The sequence below is a fragment of the Pleurodeles waltl genome, chromosome 6 (assembly GCF_031143425.1).
Source record: "Pleurodeles waltl isolate 20211129_DDA chromosome 6, aPleWal1.hap1.20221129, whole genome shotgun sequence".
In the NCBI taxonomy this organism is placed as follows: Eukaryota; Metazoa; Chordata; class Amphibia; order Caudata; family Salamandridae; genus Pleurodeles; species Pleurodeles waltl.
Genome location: NC_090445.1, coordinates 664,034,260 through 664,050,552, shown reverse-complemented (window position 1 = coordinate 664,050,552; position 16,293 = coordinate 664,034,260). Strand labels below are relative to the sequence as shown.

Sequence of the window (16,293 nt, the reverse complement as noted above, 5' to 3'; positions counted from 1 at the left end):
AGCGTGAAAGAGAGACTACAGAATGTCTTTTTATTTTATCAAACGCAATTAAATACCTATAATTTAACAGTACAGTTATCTCAAATTTACCAGCCGGTAGGAAAGCACAAATGAAGTGCTTTTTTGTAATTAAGAGGTGTGCTGAAAACAAAGATTTTAATAGGATCAAAACAAATGAAGACACTTTACTTGGCTGGTGCATAAATGACAAATATTTGCTGACACCTGATTTACACACATTCTCATTTGTGCGCTGTATAGTAAAACGTATATCTTCGCAAATTTAGTGCCCGTTTCCATGAAGACTGTGCCAAATGTAAATGACAATTTGATACCACACCGTGCATTAGTAATATATTTGCAACAGTGTGCTCCAAAATGCACCACCAGCTACACACCCTTACCACTCTCCTGCTGAATGGGCGTGGCTCATTTGCTGCACTTCTTCTTTGTGTGGGGCTTGGATTTTTGCAATCCCTATGAGTTCAGTAATGCAACTTTGATGGTAGCACCCCCACTCTGATAATTGTTTCAGCACCAGTGCGTAGATGTAGTCCTGCTGGGCTATCTTGTGTTGCTCCTCTTCATCCTGGTAGCCACTGTAGGTTATGCGAATGCCAGAAGCTTTTACACTCCGCTGGCATTTGCAAACCCAGTAGCAGCGACCACCTATCTTTCAAATACAGAACATACCAAAAACATTACTTTCTATACTTTCAAGATGGCCGCTGTGTAGAGTGACATAACGCGTACTGCATTGTCACATCACTGCAACGCACTTGAAACACATGCCGATGCAATACATGTTGCGTCACACAGCTCAGTGGCCATCTTGAAAGTATAGAGAGCAATGTTTTCACTGCTTTCTGTACTTTTAATAAGGCCGACCAGGCTTTGGCGAAGCCTTTCGCTTTGCCTGCTCAACGTTGGCAAAACGAGACCTGTTTGCTTTGTTAATGCCTATCCCATTTTTAGCGGGAGCAAGGGGATTGACATCTTCAGAGGTGAGAGTCTCTCTTTCAGTGAAGACTGTTACGTGACGAAGTGGTAGAGTTAATTCGGGAATATACTGAAGTGCAGAACATTTCTTTTTCATATTTTTCGACAGCAACAAGATTAATTCCTTAACCGAGGCTCAGGCATTTTTAATCTGTCCGTTAAGGGGCACAGTTCTGACTGGGGGGGACGCCAACAGTCGCTGACACAGAAACTGGATTGGACGGGGCACCCAGTGTGAGGGCCGTTAAATAAAAAATAGTGGTGGATCTCGGGCAAGTTAGTGGATATTTGAATTGTATGAAGCAGGGTTTTACTGACTTTTAACGTCAGAGAGGAAGTGTGCAGGAACGTGGATTAAGAGGAGGGCTACTTCGTTAGATGGAGAACAGAGGGGAAGCTGAACATCAAGGGGATAGCTCCTGGTTAAGAGTTTGCAGCAGCGGCAAAGAGCTTACAAGACTACATATTTCTGTATAAAAATGACATACATGAGTTTTTGTTTTGTTAACTACTATGAAAAACTAAAAAAAAACAGCGGGAACAAAGTTCTTAATGAAAGGAGTAGTTACACAATAAGAAAAAAGTTGTGCTTGACAGTAAAGGATCATGTAGACTGATATTAATGTCAGGATTTTGAGCCACGAGGCCCAACAGTTTTTGCATAATTTGACAAAATGAAGTGACATTTTTAGAGCCCCCCCCCTTCCAGATTCACAGAGGGAAATCACTTTGTGTTATACGACTCAAGATCTGTGGCACTTGCGCTTTCTAATGCAAGATACCCTCAATGGACGTAATGTCTGAGTAACTTACTATTACTCTTCATTACTCCATTTCCACATTCCTTGACCCACTACTAACAGCAGTGGTAAAGCCCCACCTCACTTACGGCGTCCCTTCTGAAGCATTCTTCTTCTCTTTACATTCACAAAAAAACACAGCCCCATTTACAGTGTAAAGGAAATTATGTAATTAGCACATCCCTTTGTATCTAAGCTCCCAACTAAAATCTCTTGAATAATGTTGATGGTGGGACCGTAATTACTAGGATGGAAAATGTGGAACTGGAGTAATGGTATAATACCCTTTACATTGTAAAAGGGATAGGTCTTTTGGGAATGGAAAGAGTAAACGTATACTTGAAAAGGGGCGACCTCACACCTGCATTTATCAAGTACTTGGACGACCTGGGTCGGACTGGGATAAAAAAAATAGACTCGGGCAGATAGCTAAAAAAGTGGCAAATTGGGCCAGTCTTGAATTTGTAAAGACAAGCTCTATAGCTATTTTGCAGGGAGAAACTGCATGCCTTTGTGTTTGCTGCATGCAAAATTTCTGGTAATGTCAGAGGAAACGACAGTAAAAGCCAGTCCACCTGGTCATAAAGCAGGCCCAGAAACGGCAAAAAAATGGCCCCCATACTGATCTGTCAGACCAGCCCATTGAGCCCTTCCTGATTGTTCTATTGGCCCATAGGCCCAGCAATGAGGATGAAAAGGTAACGCTGTCAGTGCATGATTTTGCCTTAACTTTTCCCTCCTTGACTCAGATTCCTCCTTGCACCCGTACTTTACCTCTCTGTTGATTCTACAAGAAAGGTAGGACCTGATTTATACTTTGGAGGATGAATTAAATACTGTGGCCATGGTGGACGGGCAACATGAGAGAGTCGTTCATCAAACTTTACAAAAAAAAATATTTTCAAAAATAAAATCCCAAAGCAAGATTTTTTGGGAAAACTAAAACAACCATTGACTTCCTTGGGGGGTATTTTGGAGTTTTCACTGCCTCTTACTACCAGGTTTTACCCGGTCGTGACAGACAGTGAAAACTGACCATGATTTCACCCACTCTAAATGGGGCAGGCGAACACGTAGCCAAATCTCTGATTACCCTTACTACATAGGAGGTGTATGAAGGCAGCAGAGACTACTCTGTCTCCACTGTCTGCATATTGAAGGTCTGCCCGCCTCTAAATGGGGCAGGCAGAACTTCGCTTTGGTAAAGAGGGTGCTCTGCTCCCGTTATAACAGACTACCCATCTCCACTAAAGTCTAAATCAGGCCCATAGTCATAAAAAGGGGGTAAAGAGGGCAATTTGACAACCACATGCCCCTGCCCCTGGAGCAAGGCCTTACTCTCAGAGAAAAAATAACAATACACACTGCACAGACAACATAGGTGTCCATCAAGAGTTGAGACCTAGCGGCGTACTTTATACAGTTTGTGTCTTATTCCTTCCATTGCCCGTGGCCCCCCTGCTCAAGTCCTCCCAGGTCTCAGCCGTTCTTTCATCCTCTCTTTCTTCCTCTCTTCACAGAGTTCAGAGCCAGTAGAAGACTGCGTGCAGAACACCCTGTCAGCCCTCTACCCACCATTCACGGCCACTGGCCCCACGCTGCTGTGCCAGGTGTTCGCGGTGGTGGAACGCACCTATGGCGAGGATGCACTCAGATACGCCATTGAGTTTCTGGTGCCAGCCAAGCATATTCTGCAGAAGATCCAGCAGGAGGCATGCGTAAGTGATGATGATTGGCTGAATGGGCACATATCGTGTAACTGCACTTGTCAGTGTTCGTTGTAGCCTAGGGTTCTTTTTCCCTGGTAAACTGGCTTGACTCAGCACAGCTAGCAAATTATATATATTTTTTTAAAGTCTACAAATACATAGTTTATTCACACACATACGACTAAAACTAGACACAACACACACAATATTACTAATGATAGTGGGAAATATACACAACAGAGGATACAAATATCTAGACCGTCCTAGAAATGTCAGTAGGCAGAGGGTGAGAGGGACTGTTATCTTCCTCGATCAGTATGACAGGGTTAGAGTATCCTGCTTTCCTCATAGTGCAGCCTGAGCCTCTGCATCAAGAAATTAGTTAACTTTCTAAAATACTGTGAGGAAAAAAACTTACCAAGGAAGTTGTCGACGTACTCTGGTGCCCCCCATACCCACTCTTCTACCCACTGGGCTCATAATGTGTGTCTAGGTGCCGGAGCTCTCTCATATAGTTAGGTACACATCACTCAGACGAGAGCATGTTGGCAGATGCTGTTTGCCACTATAGTCCCTAGTTAGCACCTTCTCCTCAGGAGCTACAGAAACCTGCACAAAATTCTCTGGGAGGGTAAGTGGGATTGGGAGGAGTGAGCCGATTTGCAAAGTGTTGGAGGTGGTTTTTAAAAGAATACATTTTCAATGGGAATTCTCCCTTGCCACGTTTAGTGCCTACAAAAGTAAAACAAATAGAGCATTCTGTGAGGAGGCAGGTGTCCACAAATAAGGAACTGCTTGGAGGACGGGTCTCCCGAGTAAAACAGGCCCTATTCCTTACCCCTGCCTTGCAGTACTGCCTTACTGGCATCGCCAAAGTCTTCTAGATAAGAGATCGGTTCTTTAGTTGTATGTTCCTATTCATTCGCCACATACCAGTAGACTGCCCCCCTCCCCTCATGCTTCTGGCGGTCCTGCTCATTCATGCTGGTATGTGCACTTGCGCCAGAAACCTGAATGTCTGTTGCCATACTGGCAGCCTAATGAAATACAAACTCAGGAGGGTCCAGTGAATCACAAGGCGTTCTCCCCAGAGGGAATGCCACAGAAAAGATGCAGATTGACCACCCGAATACACCACCTGTGTAACTATAAATAGTAAATGGTGCTGATAGAGATTTGTGCAGTCCTTATCCCTCTTATGTTTCCTAACTCTCTTCTTTGTCCCTGTTTCCTTCTTAAACTTCTCTTCTGTCTTATCTTGCAGTCCCAGTACAGCGGCTTCCTCTTCTGCCATGAAGGCTGGCCCTTATGTCTTCACGACAAGGTGGTGGTGCAGCTCTCCTCCCTGCCTTGGCAGTGCCTGAAGCCTGGAGACTTCTACCTGCAGGTCCTTCCCTACCTTGAATGTTCTCCACGGCTGGCTCTTAAGTGTCTGTCCCAAGATGGCCGCAGCGTTCAGGAGGTGCTGGTGCCTGAGGACTCCTATGCCTTTATCTTCACTGTGGAGTGGCTCAACGGCATTAATAAGGACCGTTATGCTAGCCGACTGGAAAACTGCCTTCTGGCTTCTGGGGAGCGGGTCCTTCGGGTGCCCTGGTCTGATATAGTTTATCCTCAGTTTGTGCACAAAGACGGATTTATTGTGGGTAAAAAGTGCCCCTTGGATCCCATATCCCAAGGGAGCATACTAACTTCTGGTGAGCATTTCTCTGAAATTTTAGGGGACCGCAGCCCAGGGGATGGACGAAACTCCAGCACAGATGTCAAAGATCCGCATGGGGGACTGGTCAAAGTTGGTGTTGATCCCACTGGAGCAGTTGTGGGAGACATTACAGACATCTGCAGCCCCTTCACAGAGAGTATTGAGGGTGAGTACGTGGAGCTTTTGGACCTCAGTATCTCTCCAGATTCTGGTGTGGACTCCAGGCAGCGGTACCTTGAGGCAAATGGCATCTCCAAGACCAAGACATTGCCTGTTCGAAAGGGGCATGGCAAGGGCAGAAACAAGCGGCACCGTGCCTGGATGCACCAAAAGGTACCAAAGGAAGAAGCTGTCCCCGGCAAGAACCGAGGCCACCGGACATGGGAAGGTAGCATTGCTGGCAGTGTGCAAAGCAATTCTGGCCATGTTGGAGTTACTACAGGGCCAAGTCATAAGTCAGGTGAGGAACGGCAAAGGCATGTGGATGGTGCCCAGGAAATCACACCTGAAGCCAGTGTTGGGGCACATGCTAGAACTAATATGGGGGTCATGGAGAGGCCTCTCTCCCCTGCTGAGAAGCAACATGCATTTCTTATTACACCAAAGACTCCATCAGCCGTTGTCCTTGATGTTGAAACAAAGACAGTGTGTTGGGAGGCAGACTCTTGCAAGGCTTCTAGTGGGGAGTCAGACTATCTTCCCACCAGACCCCTGTCCTCAGAATATATTCCCAAAACCAGAAATGTGTTCACAGAGGGAAACTGCATAGGTGCATTTCCACAAGGGGGCACATTTTCTCCTGGTGTCATGTTGGAGCACAGTCACAAAGACGACCAGTTATCACCATCTAAATACATTTCTATAGATGGCAAGTTCAACTCACAGGAGAGTGGGGCAGGAGCGCCATCCACAAAGTATACCCAGAGCCCACTGCTGTGCCTGACACCAGAGACCACACTACAAGGGGATTGCTCCACCAACCAGTTAGATGACACCCCATTTTCCAGACTGCCTTCAACATCTCCAAGATCCCTAGAGTCTCCAACACCCATTTTGAATCCACCTATTCTAAGTACAGCAGCAGATGAAACTGTAATGGAAGACATTTCTGTGGGGGTACAAAGCAAGGAGGGCAACACAGCGTTTCACTCCAATGAGGACAGCAGAGTGACCTCCTTAACAAGAGGACAGATGGACCGTAGTGAGGTCACTGAAGACCAGAGCAAGCCAACTGACCAAGAGCCTGCCAAGTCAATTAAAAATCCCATGGATCAAGAAGCTGTGCATGCAGGAAAGCCTGGCCACCAAGGGTGTGCAGGTCACCTTCCCACCAAGAAGCATGGTAAGGGAAAGAGGAAACGAAAAAAGGGAGGTGCAAAAGTTGGTTCCAGAAAGCCAGGCGAGCAAAAGTCATGTGTGGTTGTTTCCATTGCCAAGGATGTTCCTGTGGAGGGACTAGTGAGTCTGGAAAAGCAGGAACTAGTAAAGAGTGTGGATCTGGAGAGGCCCTCTGATGGCACCGAGCCTGGGTCGCAGTCAGAAGAAGCACTTGATGAGACAGGATCGGAAGTCGAGCGTGTTGAAGGAAGTCAAGATCTCATGGCCAGGGAAGAGGAGGGAACCAGTGATGAACAACCAACATTAGGAAGCCAAGGTATGAGAGGGAAGCCATCAGTAAGCCCTTTGCACCTGGGCCCTGAGACAATTTCAAGGGGTGATGGCCCACAAGTTGAAAGGGTGAAATGTTGCTAAGTAGTGGAGATTGCTAGACATTACAGGCAGCGAGTTGGAGGAGTGCTTGATGCGTTGCTCTGTATTGAATGGTGCTCAGCATTTGCAAATAAATATTTTATGAAACGGCTAGCCAAAAAGATTTGAAAAAAGATGTAGATATGGAAAATGGAATATCGAGTGGCCACAATATCATTACCAAAATATCGAGGACCAAATATCAGCAAGTATGTATGTACAGAGTTTCTATTCCTAATTCCACATATATGTAACCTGATGATATATATCTTTTCAAGGTACGTAGATGTGGAGTTAGGAATAGTTAATCTATATTTACTTATATGCACTCACATGTAAGATATTTTGATTTTCGATATTTTGATTTTCGATATTTTGGTCATGATATTGTGATGATATTCTATGCTCAATTTTCCAGACTACAAGAAATGGGAAGGGAATGGGTTATTTCATGCGTAAGTGCATGTGGAAGCACAATAGAAAGCATTAGCAAAGATAGTAAGGTAGAATACGAGCAAGGACAATGGTACTGACAGTCCTTTTGATAATGGGAGGTAAAGACTATGACAAGGATAATCAATTAGGAAATAAGTAATGACAACGATAATGACAGTGGAAGGACAATGGCAGCCTAGGGAAAAAGGTTGCTAAGTACAATGGTAGGTAGTGGTAATGACATTGGCAAGGACAACGGTAGGTAAGGATGATGTGTTATGGGATGAGGTAGGACTTGGGATAGCACCTGTTTCTTCCAGTGGCAAGTGCACGCTTAGTGAAAGGGAGCACTGCAGGGGTGATTATGGTAGGGATTCTCAATCTCTTGTGTCCTTTACAGCTGATGTTCTAGAAAGTTGCATTTCTGCATCCTCCGCTGACCTCTCCAACCAGTTGGAGGAGCCCTCATCATTGAGATCTGCTCCTATGGAAACAGAAAAGCCCCTGTCTCTTCCCCGTCGGAAAACAGCTCTTCCTGAAGGCGAAGCCAGCAGACAGGAAGTGAACTGGGACATTTTGCAGTCCGGGGTCTTCTCGCTTACTGGTGAGTAGAGGCTGATGTGCCCTGAGAGAAATCTCTCACAAAGGACATCTTTCTAAGGAACATCCCTCCAAAAGAGACATTGTTGCTCTAGAACAGTTGTTTTCCATCCAGTTCCTCAGAACTCTCCACCCACACGACCTTCACTCGACATGCAGGCATTTATTTTTTCAAACTAGAGAGAACTTCCGGCTGCCCTTTGGGATATGTTTCACCCATTCATAAATAATCCTTCCTCCTGAAATATCCCACACACTGAAAGTTATTTTTTAACCTAGACATATCTCTTACAACACCACTAACTCGGAAGGTTCTTCCAGATAATCAGACATTTCACAGACACTCCTTGTCCCCATAGATGTCTAAGTCCTCTAACCCTGCTGAAATATCTTTTCTTGTCTAAAACACTTGTACCTGTTAGGGGAGGGTCCTTCTCCCCAGAGGTGTCTCCAAAGCCCTCCCACACCACAGACATATTTCTCACAGATAGTTCCATTTCCAAAACACAAGGTTCGATGGCATCTGTCGCTGTAGATACGCATGTTTTGCATAGCTCGCCATCTGGTGTTGGGCCGGAGTGTTACAAGTTGTTTTTCTTCGAAGAAGTCTTTCGAGTCACGGGACCGAGTGACTCCTCCTTTTGTCTCCATTGCGCATGGGCGTCGACTCCATCTTCGATTGTTTTTTTTCCGCCATCGGGTTCGGACGTGTTCCTGTCGCTCCGAGTTTCGGAACGGAAAGATAGCTAATTTCGGAAGATTTTCGTCGGTATTGTTGCGTTCGGGATCGGCGTAGTTAGATTCAACACCGCGTCTAAGATCGAAGAGCTCCGGTGCCCTTCGGGGTAATTTTTTCGATCCCCCGTCGGGGCCTGGTCGGCCCGACCGCGTGCAGAAGAACGCCGATGGAACGGACCCCGTTCCGTTTCTGTCCCAAATGCCACAATAAATACCCCTATACAGACCAACACTTGGTCTGCAACCTGTGCCTGTCACCTGAGCACAGTGAAGACACCTGCGAGGCCTGTCGTGCGTTCCGGTCCCGAAAAACACTCCGAGACCGTCGAGCCAGAAGACTTCAGATGGCGTCCGCGCCGACAGCCCACCGGGAGTTCGAGGAACAAGAAGAGGAGGGAACCTTTTCGATCCAAGAATCGGACTCCGAAGGATTCGACGATACACAAACCGTGAGTAAGACGTCGAAAACCACTCAGAAGAAGATTTACAAGGCCCAGGGGACGCCACTGCCACCAGGCCATGGCTCGACCCATAAATTCGGTGACCGACCGTCGGCACCGAAAAAGGCCCAAACAGTGCCGAGATCGTCCGACTCCGGTCGAGACACCGGCACGCAGCCTTCTCGGGACCGAGAAAGTGCTATAGACAAGCATCGACACCGAGATACCGGTGTAGCCACGGCTCGACGCCGAGACAGCGGCACCGAAGAAGATCGACGCCGAGAGGTTTCGGGCCCCGAAAAAGAAAAAAGTCACCTCGGAGCCGAAAAAAGATGCAGACAGGGTTTCGGTGCCAAAACAAACTGCAACCGACCCAGTTTCAGGCTCTTATACAGAAGAGCACTCGCTAACCTCCCAAATGCAAAAGCATAGGTTTGAGGAAGAGCTACACTCAACTGATGTAGACCATACGCAAAAGCGTATTTTCATACAGCAGGGGACAGGAAAAATAAGCACCCTTCCCCCTATTAGAAGAAAGAGAAGATTGGAGTTCCAAACTGAACAAACACCACAAACAAAAGTGGTGAAAAAAGTTACCCCACCACCCTCTCCTCCACCTGTGATTAACGTCTCACCAGCACAAACTCCATCACATTCCCCAGCTCACACCACCATGAGCCAGGGTGACCAAGATCAAGACGCATGGGACTTATACGACGCCCCAGTGTCAGATAACAGTCCGGAGGCATACCCTACGAAGCCATCTCCACCAGAGGACAGCACTGCGTATTCTCAAGTGGTGGCTAGAGCAGCACAATTTCACAATGTAAGCCTCCACTCAGAACAGGTCGAGGATGACTTTTTATTCAACACACTCTCCTCCACCCACAGCTCCTACCAAAGCCTGCCTATGCTCCCTGGTATGCTCCGGCACGCAAAAGAAATCTTTAAGGAGCCGGTCAAAAGTAGGGCAATCACACCAAGAGTGGAAAAAAAGTATAAGGCGCCTCCTACAGACCCGGCTTTCATCACTACACAGCTGCCACCAGACTCTGTCGTTGTAGGAGCAGCTAGGAAAAGGGCCAACTCCCACACATCTGGGGATGCACCACCCCCAGATAAAGAAAGCCGCAAGGTCGATGCAGCTGGTAAGAGAGTCGCAGCACAAGCTGCAAACCAGTGGCGCATCGCTAACTCCCAGGCACTACTTGCGCGCTATGACAGAGCCCATTGGGATGAGATGCAACATCTCATTGACCATCTGCCCAAGGACCTACAAAATAGGGCAAAACAAGTGGTTGAGGAGGGACAGACCATTTCCAACAACCAAATCCGCTCCTCCATGGACGCTGCAGATACAGCTGCACGGACAATTAATACATCTGTAACTATCAGAAGGCATGCATGGCTCCGAACGTCTGGATTTAAACCAGAGATTCAGCAAGCAGTTCTCAATATGCCTTTTAACGAAAAAGAACTGTTCGGTCCAGAAGTGGACACAGCGATTGAGAAACTCAAAAAAGACACGGACACCGCTAAAGCCATGGGCGCACTATACTCCCCGCAGAGCAGAGGGAATTACAGCACATTCCGTAAAACACCCTTTAGAGGGGGGTTTCGGGGTCAGAGCACACAAGCCAGCACCTCACAGGCAACACCGTCCAGTTACCAGGGACAGTACAGAGGAGGTTTTCGGGGACAATATAGAGGAGGGCAATTCCCTAGGAATAGAGGAAAATTTCAAAGCCCCAAAACCCCTACTACTAAGCAGTGACTCACATGTCACTCACCCCCTCCACACAACACCAGTGGGGGGAAGAATAAGTCATTATTACAAAGCATGGGAGGAAATCACTACAGACACTTGGGTTCTAGCAATTATCCAACATGGTTATTGCATAGAATTTCTACAATTCCCTCCAAACATACCACCAACAGCACAAAATTTGACAAAACATCATTCCAATCTCCTGGAGATAGAAGTGCAGGCACTATTGCAAAAGAATGCAATCGAATTAGTGCCAAACACACAAATAAACACAGGAGTTTACTCACTGTACTTTCTGATACCAAAGAAGGACAAAACGCTGAGACCAATCCTAGACCTCAGAATAGTGAACACATTCATCAAATCAGACCACTTTCACATGGTCACACTACAAGAAGTATTACCATTGCTAAAACTACACGACTACATGACAACTTTAGACCTCAAGGACGCGTATTTCCATATACCAATACACCCATCGCACAGGAAATACCTAAGGTTTGTATTCAAAGGAATACATTACCAATTCAAGGTACTGCCTTTCGGATTAACAACCGCACCAAGAGTCTTTACCAAATGTCTAGCGGTAGTCGCTGCACACATCAGAAGGCAGCAAATACATGTGTTCCCATATCTAGACGACTGGCTAATCAAGGCCCATTCGTTAATAGAGTGCTCAAATCACACAAATCAGATCATACAAACCCTCTTCAAACTAGGGTTCACCGTCAACTTCACGAAATCCAACATTCTGCCGTGCAAGGTACAACAATACCTAGGAGCCATAATAGACACAACAAAAGGAGTAGCCACTCCAAGTCCCCAAAGAATTCAAAATTTCAACACCATCATACAACGCATGTATCCAACACAAAAGATACAAGCAAAGATGATATTACAACTCCTAGGCATGATGTCTTCATGCATAGCCATTGTCCCAAACGCAAGACTGCACATGAGGCCCTTACAACAGTGCCTAGCATCACAGTGGTCTCAAGCACAGGGTCATCTTCTAGATCTGGTGTTAATAGACCGCCAAAATTACCTCTCGCTTCTGTGGTGGAACAACATAAATTTAAACAAAGGGCGGCCTTTCCAAGACCCAGTGCCACAATACGTAATAACAACAGATGCTTCCATGACAGGGTGGGGAGCACACCTCGATCAACACAGCATACAAGGACAATGGAACGTACATCAAACAAAACTGCATATAAATCACCTAGAACTTCTAGCAGTTTTTCAAGCACTAAAAGCTTTCCAACCAATAATAGTTCACAAATACATTCTCGTCAAGACAGACAACATGACAACAATGTATTATCTAAACAAGCAAGGGGGGACGCACTCCACGCAGTTAAGCCTGCTAGCACAAAAAATTTGGCGTTGGGCAATTCACAACCAAATTCGCCTAATAGCACAATTTATACCAGGGATCCAAAATCAACTCGCAGACAATCTCTCTCTAGATCACCAACAGGTCCACGAATGGGAAATTCACCCCCAAATTCTGAACACTTATTTCAAACTCTGGGGAACACCTCAAATAGACTTGTTTGCGACGAAGGAGAACGCAAAATGCCAAAACTTCGCATCCAGATACCCACACAAACAGTCCCAAGGCAATGCCCTATGGATGAACTGGTCAGGGATATTTGCTTACGCTTTTCCTCCTCTCCCTCTCCTTCCTTACCTGGTAAACAAACTCAGTCAAAACAAACTCAAACTCATATTAATAGCACCAACTTGGGCAAGGCAACCCTGGTACACAACGCTGCTAGACCTATCAGTAGTACCCTACATCAAATTGCCCAACAGGCCAGATCTGTTGACACAACACAACCAAAACATCAGACACCCAGATCCAGCATCGCTGAATCTAGCAATCTGGCTCCTGAAATCCTAGAATTTGGGCACTTACAACTTACCCAAGAATGTATGGAAGTCATAAAGCAAGCCAGAAGGCCATCCACCAGGCACTGCTATGCAAGTAAATGGAAGAGGTTTGTTTGCTACTGCCATATTAATCAAATACAACCATTACACACAACTCCAGAACATGTAGTGGGTTACTTGCTTCACTTACAAAAATCTAACCTGGCTTTCTCTTCCATTAAAATACACCTTGCAGCAATATCTGCATACCTGCAGACTACCTATTCAACTTCCCTATATAAGATACCAGTCATTAAAGCATTCATGGAGGGCCTTAGGAGAATTATACCACCAAGAACACCACCTGTTCCTTCATGGAACCTAAATGTTGTCCTAACTAGACTTATGGGTCCACCTTTTGAACCCATGCACTCCTGCGAAATACAGTTCCTAACCTGGAAGGTTGCATTTCTCATCGCCATTACTTCCCTAAGAAGAGTAAGCGAGATTCAGGCGTTTACAATACAAGAACCTTTTATACAACTACACAAGAATAAGGTCGTCCTAAGGACTAATCCTAAATTTTTGCCAAAGGTTATTTCACCGTTCCATCTAAATCAAACAGTGGAACTTCCAGTGTTCTTTCCACAGCCAGATACCGTAGCTGAAAGGGCACTACATACATTAGATGTCAAAAGAGCATTAATGTATTACCTTGACAGGACAAAGAACATCAGAAAGACTAAACAACTATTTATTGCATTTCAAAAACCTCATGCAGGAAACCCAATATCAAAACAAGGTATAGCCAGATGGATAGTTAAATGCATCCAAATCTGCTACCTTAAAGCTAAACGACAGCTGCCCATTACACCAAGGGCACACTCAACAAGAAAGAAAGGTGCTACCATGGCCTTTCTAGGAAACATCCCAATGCAAGAAATATGTAAGGCAGCCACATGGTCTACGCCTCACACATTCACCAAGCACTACTGTGTAGACGTGTTATCCACACAACAAGCCACAGTAGGTCAAGCCGTATTAAGAACATTATTTCAAACTACTTCCACTCCTACAGGCTGAGCCACCGCTTTTGGGGAGATAACTGCTTACTAGTCTATGCAAAACATGCGTATCTACAGCGACAGATGCCATCGAACTGAAAATGTCACTTACCCAGTGTACATCTGTTCGTGGCATCAGTCACTGTAGATTCGCATGTGCCCACCCGCCTCCCCGGGAGCCTGTAGCAGTTTGGAAGTTACCTTCAACTATTTGTATATGTATCATCTCAACCTTAAATAGGTACATACTTAGTCACTCCATTGCATGGGCACTATTACTACAATTCAACTCCTACCTCACCCTCTGCGGGGAAAAACAATCGAAGATGGAGTCGACGCCCATGCGCAATGGAGACAAAAGGAGGAGTCACTCGGTCCCGTGACTCGAAAGACTTCTTCGAAGAAAAACAACTTGTAACACTCCGGCCCAACACCAGATGGCGAGCTATGCAAAACATGCGAATCTACAGCGACTGATGCCACGAACAGATGTACACTGGGTAAGTGACATTTTCATTATCCCCACCTCTGCAGGTATTTCAAGTGCTCTATAGCTAGGTCAAATCGTTTCATTTCTATGAAATGTTTGTATCATTATCATTATTTTCATCGAAGTAGATAAGGAAAACTGACAAAAGTCTATTTAATGATGAATCAGTAATACATATATATATATAACAATTTATAGTACAGAACACTAAACATGAGACGTAATGCCTTCTGGAACACTGCAGATACATCATCTGCTTTGCTCATACAGATTTGTTTTATCATACCCGTTTTGCTACCCACATATACTACATCCATATAGACCCATATAGAAGGAATCTAGACCTCTACTTGGTCAATAATCCGAAGCATGTTTCAGTATCAAAGGTGCAGGCATGATTAGTCTACCGGCGAGGATCAGTGCACATTCCCAGATTTGTCATGGGCACCGTAGAAAGGCATGCGTCTGGTCTCCTCCCCTCTTGGATAAGGCTGCTTTATCCAATCCTGTTATATTGGCCAAGACATGACCCCATCAAGAGTTATTGAAGTTAAACTTAGGCAGAAAATGTTCACATCATATATTCTCAATTCACAAAAATGAATTTATGTGCTCTGACTCCTACCAACACGAGAGTATGAATACCCACCATATTCACCTTTCTGCGTTGATATCCCTTTATGTGCATGCAGAATGCATTTTCCAAAATAATTAATGGTAATGTGTGCGTTCTATAATTCATAGCCAATCAATTCATTCCTAGACAAGTAAATATCACTTACTGAAGTTGTATGTTGATTGGAAGCTTATTTAAAGAAGGGACTGTGTTCTTCAAGGGCAGATTGAAATGCCCTAGAGATATGTCTGGCCCCATGGAACCTTACGCAATACAGAGACATTGTTTGTGGCTCCAGAGGCATTTAACTAACCCCATTGATATCTCAGACCTCTGGAATTATCTTAAGAGGCCCTTCAGAATTTCTCAATATCCATAGAGATCGCTATACTGTGCCTGGAAGTGGGAGCTATTGATCTCCCCACCCAGTGACACCTCCCACTCTTCAAAAGGCATCTCCCATACTGTCAGTAGATCTCCCACACATCCACTGGTGTCTGCCCCAGATGTGTCCCTCTCCCTGGGCATTCTGTACAGCCCATGGATGTGTCTTGTACCTCCAGAATTACTGCCCCTGTCAGCAGAGTTCTTTCCTGTACTCGAAGAAATGCTTCCTATACCAACATAGTATCTACCCTAAACTCAGAGAGATCTCCTATACCTCAGATGTAACTCCAGGAGCAATACTTCTGGGCCGTCTCCCTTGAGACATGTTTCTGTCTGCAAGAAATATGTCCCACACCACTCCGAGATCTCTCATTTCACCACTGGCATCCTGCCCAAATGTCTTCTTCTCCTCAGACATCCTCTGCACTTCATAGATATGTCTCATGTAATACCAGAGATGTTTCCCACACCCCAGAGATCTTTCCTGTACAACTAGAAATATTTCCTAAGTCTTCATAGTCTTTCCCATGTTCCGGATAGGCCCCTAGTTCCCCCACATATATCTCCCACATTATTTCGATGTTCTCCTGCACACGTGGAGATATCCACCACATCTCTAGAGTATCTCTCTAAAAAAAATAGGTAAATATCTCCAACTCACCCTTGGATATGTCATCACAGAGATGGTTCTCTAACCATCAAGTTCTGTGTCCAACTGAGAAGCTTCATCCATGCAAGAAGCCATGTCTTAGTAAAAGGATTACATATAGGGCTTGAAGATCACAGCTTTGGCCCCACACATACTTCACCGTCAGCCATGGACAGTACAAAGCCAGCATTCAGCTGAACCTTCTCAGGGCACCTGGCCAGGGAGAAGAGGTTCACTGACAGCAGCAAACCTAGGCATGCAAAACAGAGAGG

At 45.5% G+C, this 16,293-nt stretch overlaps 1 protein-coding gene and 1 long non-coding RNA gene across 4 annotated transcripts in view; one reads left to right on the top strand and one right to left on the bottom strand.

Moving 5' to 3' along the window:
- Nucleotides 1-16,293, top strand: part of ARHGEF40 (Rho guanine nucleotide exchange factor 40) — a 309,810-nt gene that overhangs the window by 87,481 nt on the left and 206,036 nt on the right. For all 3 annotated transcript variants that reach the window (XM_069239054.1, XM_069239053.1, XM_069239052.1), the window contains exons 2-4: nucleotides 3,320-3,517; nucleotides 4,773-6,864; nucleotides 7,795-7,998. In XM_069239054.1, coding sequence (XP_069095155.1) covers nucleotides 3,320-3,517; nucleotides 4,773-6,864; nucleotides 7,795-7,998 — 2,494 coding nt within the window. The remainder of the gene's footprint in view (nucleotides 1-3,319; nucleotides 3,518-4,772; nucleotides 6,865-7,794; nucleotides 7,999-16,293) is intronic.
- The window catches only part of LOC138300126 (uncharacterized), a 204,260-nt gene that overhangs the window by 55,713 nt on the left and 132,254 nt on the right, over nucleotides 1-16,293 (bottom strand). The window lies entirely within an intron of this gene.